Source organism: Sinocyclocheilus grahami, unplaced genomic scaffold (genome assembly GCF_001515645.1).
Source record: "Sinocyclocheilus grahami isolate Dianchi unplaced genomic scaffold, SAMN03320097.WGS_v1.1 scaffold692.1, whole genome shotgun sequence".
NCBI lineage: Eukaryota > Metazoa > Chordata > Actinopteri > Cypriniformes > Cyprinidae > Sinocyclocheilus > Sinocyclocheilus grahami.
The window spans coordinates 1,172,452-1,179,208 of record NW_015505871.1 but is presented as its reverse complement, the minus strand read 5'-3'; the positions used below and the strand labels follow the sequence as shown (position 1 = coordinate 1,179,208).

At 45.9% G+C, this 6,757-nt stretch overlaps 1 protein-coding gene across 1 annotated transcript in view; it reads right to left on the bottom strand.

Moving 5' to 3' along the window:
• Positions 1–5,455: 5,455 nt before the first annotated feature.
• The window catches only part of LOC107559587 (microfibril-associated glycoprotein 4-like), a 3,206-nt gene continuing 1,904 nt past the window's right edge, over positions 5,456–6,757 (bottom strand). The window contains exons 4-6 of the mRNA XM_016243470.1: positions 6,299–6,395; positions 6,006–6,173; positions 5,456–5,843 (exon numbers count right to left, since the gene is read on the bottom strand). Of these exons, the coding sequence (XP_016098956.1) occupies positions 5,587–5,843; positions 6,006–6,173; positions 6,299–6,395 (522 nt within the window). The 3' untranslated portion in view covers positions 5,456–5,586. The remainder of the gene's footprint in view (positions 5,844–6,005; positions 6,174–6,298; positions 6,396–6,757) is intronic.

Genomic DNA, 6,757 nt, shown 5'->3' with positions numbered 1-6,757 from the left:
ACTGCCAGAAACCGGCCCAGTGGCTCATCCTCCCTCACCACCCTTGATGGGGGTCCAGCGCGGGGGTACACGGGAGTTCCCCAGGTGGAGCGGTTGGTTGTGATGTAATTGTGTCCAAATGCCGCTACCACTTGGCGGTGCAAACCATTGCTCCCCTCCCGGGCCTGTAGGCACTCGTCGGCCCTGATCGGCAGTGCTTATACGGCCTGTGGAGAAGCTTTACACGCTTTGGCGTTGTTGCAAGTGCACCAGGCCAAGGCACTGAGGGACTTGCACGAGGGTGGTCACGACCCGGAAGTTCTCAAAGAACTCCGCACCGCGACGGACCTTGCGCTACGAGCGACGAAGGTTACGGCGCGGTCTCTGGGTCGTGCAATGTCCACTATGGTGGTGCAGGAGCGATATCTCTGGCTGTGTCTGGCCGACATGCGCGAGACGGACAAGACACGATTCTTGAACGCCCCCATGTCCCAGACTGGCGACACGGTGGAGAACTTCGCCCAGCAGTTCTCCGCTGCCCAAAAGCAGACTGAGGCCATCAGGTACATCCTGCCACGGCGTGCAGCTGCCCCGCCCGTCCAGGCCCCCACCAGACCTGGTGGTAAGCAAAAGAACAAGAGGCCCTGAGACGGGTGACCCAGAGATGGAGGGAGTTGCTCTTCGGGAGATGGTGAACGCACCACTCCCTCCCCCGGAGGAGGGCCGGGCGGAGAATCTTTTGTTTCTTTTTTTTCCGTACTCCGAGATGGTCATACCCCCGCAATGGGAGCATGAGTCATCCACGAAAGCCACCTCAGCGTGCTTCATGCCCAGACACGAGAGGCAGCGATCGTGACAATAACAATGACAATAATAAATAATAATAATCGTGACAGCGCCAGGTAACAACCGGTACCCAAATTTTCGACAACAGAGCAAATTCTTCTATCTCTGGGTCCCCAGAAGGGACGGGGGGTTGTGGACGATCCAGTGCCGTATCACACTCACCCTCCTCTCTCGCCAGTGAGCAGCAGTGGGCGGATTGGGAGGACGAACCAACGGACTACCCACGCACCCTCTGCTCGAACGCAGGTCAGTGTTACACACACCCAGGGCAGGGTCCCTGCGTTCTGCCGCGCTGCCCCACTGCGGGTATACCTGTAGTTCCATTGATGCCACTTGCGCGGTGTCTGAGAGCCTGGCTAGAGCTACCCAGCCTGTCTCGATGGCTCCTTCGAACCGTCAGGCTCGGCTATGCGATTCAGTTCGCCCGGCGCCCTCCCAAGTTCAGGGGCGTCCACTTTACTTCAGTAAAAGCAGTAGATGCCCCTGTCTTGCGTGCAGAGATCGCAGTCCTGCTGGCGAAGGACGCGATAGAGTCAGTTCCTCCAGCCAATATGAGGACGGGGTTTTACAGCCCTTACTTCATTGAGACCCATCTTGGATCTGCGCATCTTGAACCGGGCCCTTCACAGGCTCCCGTTCAAGATGCTCACGCAGAAATGCATCTTCAGGTGTATCCGTCCCCAAGATTGGTTCGCAGCGATCGACCTGAAGGATGTGTACTTCCATGTGTCGATCCTTCCGTGCCACAGGCCATTCCTGCGGGTTGCGTTCGAGGGGCGGGCATATCAGTACAAGGTCCTGCCCTTCGGGCTGTCCCTGTCGCCCCGTGTCTTCACGAAAGTTACGGAGGCAGCCCTTGTTCCCATGAGAGAACAGGGCATTCACATTCTCACCTACCTCGACGATTGGCTCATACTCGCTCAGTCTCAGGATCAGTTGTGCGAACACAGGGATTTGGTACTTTCACACGTCAGCCTGTTGGGCCTTCGGGTCAACTGGGAAAAGAGCAAACTCTCACCGATGCAGAGGATCTCTTTCTCGTTATGGAGTTGGACTCGGTCGAACAGACAGCACGCCTCACGCAGGAACGTGCTCAGTCGGTGTTGAACTGCTTGAATACATTCAAGAGCAGGATGGCGGTCCCACTCAAACTATTTCAGAGGCTCCTGGGGCATATGGCAGCTACGGCGGCAGTTACGCTGCTGGGGCTGCTCCATATGAGACCGCTGCAGCACTGGCTCCATGGCCGAGTCCCGAGGTTCGGGCCGGCTGACTCCCAGGTAACCCTGAGGCCCCGGCCCAGCTATGTGCCCAAGGTTCCCGCTACGCCCTTCAGGGATCAGGTGGTGAACCTCCAAGTGCTGCCCTTGGAGGAGGCAGACCCAGCCCTAGTTTTGCTCTGTCCCGTCCGAGCCTTAAGGTGCTACGTAGACCGGACGCAAAGCTTCAGGACCTCAGACCAGCTCTTTGTCTGTCACGGAGGCCGGCAGAAGGGGAATGCCATCTCTAAGCAGAGGATGGCCCACTAGGTAGGGGATGCCATCACCCTGGCTTATCACTCAACTATAAGTGTTGCATCCTCCTGGGCGCTGGCTCGTGGCGCCTCGCGGGCGGATATCTGTAAAGCCGCGGGCTGGGCGATCCCTAACACGTTCGCTAGATTCTATAGCCTTCGTGTGGAGCCGGTATCCTCCTGTGTCCATATAGTAGACCCTGTTGAGTTCCTCCGTCCCCTCGGCAGCCAGACGTGGCGGAGCGTCCGGCGCCAGGCCTTCACTTGTTGAATCCTCGAGAACCGGTAGAAGGCTGGGTTCCATATGTAAGACCTAAGTGGATCCCATATTGGTAAAGTCCATGGTATAGCCTCGAACCCGTGTTTACTCTTGTGCAAGCCCTGGCCTATGCCAAAAAGTAGGGGCACAGGTGGCTTCCACAGGACACTGGAAGGGGCAGTACCTGTGGCCCTTTGGTAGGGATCCCAATTCGTCAGTCATCCGACGTGACGTCGAGAGATCATCGGCTCGGCTCCTCAGCGAAAACCTGAATATGCGCTGCATCTGCTGCCTACTTATACTCACGCTGTGATCAGCGGCAGCTGAATGCAATAATCGCATGCCAATGTGCATTGGCTTGTTTAGTTTACACTCGAAGTAGATTGGTCTCTCTAAGCGAGATCCCAATTCGTCGGTCATCCGACGTGACATCTCCGTTCCCTCCTTCAGGGAACGAGGGTTACCATACGTAACCGAGACGTTATCGTTTCTGGTGTGAAAGGGCCTTTCTTCCTTTAAATCTCTATAGTGTCCAAACAGTCATTCTGAGGTGGAACTACTGTTCCAGAAAGAAAAAAGGCCTTCTTGTATCCTTGCACATATCATGTGAAATTATCCACCTTATTTTGCAATGCCGAAGCTATTTTCTGTGAATGTGGGAGATTATATTTGCCGCTAGTTAAATAACTAGGAATAAAAATAAGCAAGCACAGTAAACACTCAGGCCATCCAAGATCAGGATGAGTTTGTTTCTTCATCAGATTTGGAGAAATGTAGCATTGCATCAGTGTCTCAGCAATGGATGCCCTGCAGTGAATGGGTGCCGTCAGAATGAGAGTCCAAACAGCTGATAAAAACATCACAATAATCCACAAGTAATCCACAGCCCTCCATCAATTAACATCTGGAGAAGACAAAAGCTGAAACAAATCCATCATCAAGATGTTTATAACTAAAATACGAGTCCATAATCTATAATAACGCTTCCTCCAGTGAAAAAGTGTTCTGGTGTGAATCAGGAGAGAAATCTGCACAGATCAAGCAGCATTTAAACAGCTCTAAACACATACAGTATGTGGCTGGATTTTAATGTGAGAGACAACAGGAGATGGATGTTTTCACTGCAGGAAGTGAGTATCTGCGGCCCTTCGTCATTAATCGCGTTCTCCTCCTCTTCCTCACCAGAGATGATGTTAATGTCATGTTGTCGAGGGTAAAGGTCGCAGCAGGTCAGGGGCGGATGGAAAGCCACAGTGTTTTGATGAAACATTTGAAGAGTTTCAAAACATCCGATATGAAGATTTCGATTCATCATCAAAGTCATAGTTGTGCTTCAACTTCATCGCACTAGCGATCCAGCGATGCTAAGCCAATCTTGAATATCTTTCAGTGAGTCACGGTTCAGCTGTCACAGAAGGAGAAGTCAGTTCATTTTGCAACCTGCTAAAATCACTGGCATCTTCTTAAGAAAACATTAGAAATTAACCAGAAGGCAGTAGAGGTACAGTTTAATGATGGCAAATGAGAAGCACAAAACTGACAAAAGTAAATGCTCTAATTTTAAAACACTTCATTTTTACAATATTCACTCAAAATTCACCGAAACATTTGAAAACAAAAATTTCAGTTCTATCTATCGCCAGTTCATACCTGGCCAAGGTCCAGATAAAAGTACATATTTATTTTAACCACATATATATATAGGTTTTGCATTTTAGAATAATGTCACTAGCTTACTCTCATACGTTATCACTGTTTTTGCATAATAAACTAGGTTTATAGGTCTTTAAAAAAATCTTAATTCACCCTTCCACAAATGAAGGCCTTAAAATGAAATGTTGCATACACTGCAAAAAAAAAAGAATATCTTGCTGAGTATTTTTGACTTGTTTTCCAGTACAAATATCTAATCATCCTTAAATCAAGACAAGTTTACTAGAAATGCAAAATGAAGATAGTTGAAGTCTTGTTTTCTGAGAAAGTGAACAAAATAAAGTGAGTTTATTCTCGAAACAATAACAAATATCTGTCAGTGAGCTAGAGCTGGGCGATATGGCCTAAATAATTATCACAATAACATTTTTTATATCAGTCGATATCTATAATTATCACAATAAATGTCAAATCTTTATTTCCCTTATTTAGTTTAAAAGCACATTTTTGCTCCTAAGTGAAAGACAAAAACACTTCACATTTTTGAATTCTTTACAACTTTCCAGTCATTTTTGCTTAACAAAATAAATATCTTAATAGAAAAATGTATTTCTTACTTTCTGCATGCTCTAATGAGTGATATTGTTATCGTTTTATCGCCCAGCCCTACAGTGAGCTATGAAAACATGTCTTCCCTTTGAATTAAGTTGATTTCTCTGAGCCTGTTGGCAGATATTTGTTCGTTTTAATCGTGAACTCACTTCATTTTCATCAGTTTCTCAGAAAACATGTCATTTAGCTTCAAACTGTATTTGCACTGGAAACAAGACAAAAGCACTGAGGAAGAACAGTACTTTTCTGCAGAATGCTGTAGAAGTTATATCCAAATTCAAGCTTTTTTGTCAAATTAATTAAAACATAATGGAGATCTGTTGGAAGTTGTATTTTCAAACTTTTGCTAATGCAGCTCATTTTCTGCTCCCTAGAGAACATACTGACATATTGTGTTCCCTTCAATTCGGTCCTTAAATTTGATTTACTCTTAAAAACATTACAAAAATTGACCTTCGCAAACCCCGAATAAACTATTTTAAATCATATACGAAGCCCACATGAGTTGGTTAATACTTCAAAAACACACAAACAACATACTGCTTTGCATAAACATTTATTGCTTCAAAGTCAAAGCAGACAAAGCATGCAGAACCCAATTTCAACACATTTTTATTTAAGAGGACAATGCATTTGATTTGTCACCATATTTTAAGAAAGATCCACATGTATGCATGAAGATGTGGATGTGCACAAGCTGCAGTGAAGCGTTTGTGAGCCTGCTCTACATCACGCGTCTGATCTTCATGCTGATGGACTTCAGAGACTTATAGCTGTTCTTCCAGTAGTACCAGGAAGTCCCAATATATAAAGTGCCATCATCTTTCCCCCACAAATACATACCAGTGGGGTTTGTATAAAAACAACTGTTGTACCAAAACCCTCCTTGAGAGTGTTTCATAGCGCAGCTTTCACTCAAAAGATCTTGGTCTTTGTCAAAGGTGGAGAACTTCATTCCATTGTGATAACTCAAAGAATCACCTGTAGAAAGGAGAAACCTTCATTTGGACGCCTAAGATGACTTTTTTAAAATAACTTTAAAAAGCTTTAGTTTAAGCATGGCTTAAAGGATTCTCTTCCTCCTTTATCACTAGGATCACACAACTGAAAACTGGAAAATGAAACATCTGTGGTTTGTTTCACCTGCTCCTCCGTCTACAAAGCCGCTCACATGCAGTTTGTACCCATCAGCCTCAGAGTCCACAGAGAAAGACTCATACAGAGCGTAAGCCTTCTGCCCTTCAAAGTCCTCCAAATCCACTCTGAGTTTATACTGATATCTGCGCGTCAGCTGGTGAAGAAACTCTAAACCTGTTAAAAAGATGAACGGAAACCAGTTTAGTAAATCAAAGAACAAATATACTCAGCATTTATACTGCAGTCCTGATTAAATGTCCAAGTTTTCTAAGAGTCCAAAACGTCACAAAAACACTCACCCAGCCAGTATTCGCCATCTTTATTACCAAAACCCTTTTTATAACTCTCCCACGGCCTAAAGAAATTCACCTCGCCGTTCATCCGCCTGAGAATCGCCTGAGACAATCAGAAATCATTCATCACTTTCACACAATCAACATTTCACGTCATTCACCTATTTGACTTTTTACGACATTAAAAAACGTTTTATTCTGAAAGTTGACAGGCGTTCGTTAGCAACAAATGTAAATTCTGTTGTGTGATTTCATTAGCGTCACCAAACAGCTGCAAAAACAAACATCTCATGCTCAGAAGTAGAGCACAAATAAAAGCACTGAGTGACAATTTGTATAATACTTAATAATAGCCTATATGTGACCCTGGAGCACAAAACCAGTCATAAGGGTCAATTTTTCGAAATTGAGATTTGTACATCATCTGAAAGCTGAATAAATAAGCTTTCCATTGATGTATGGTTT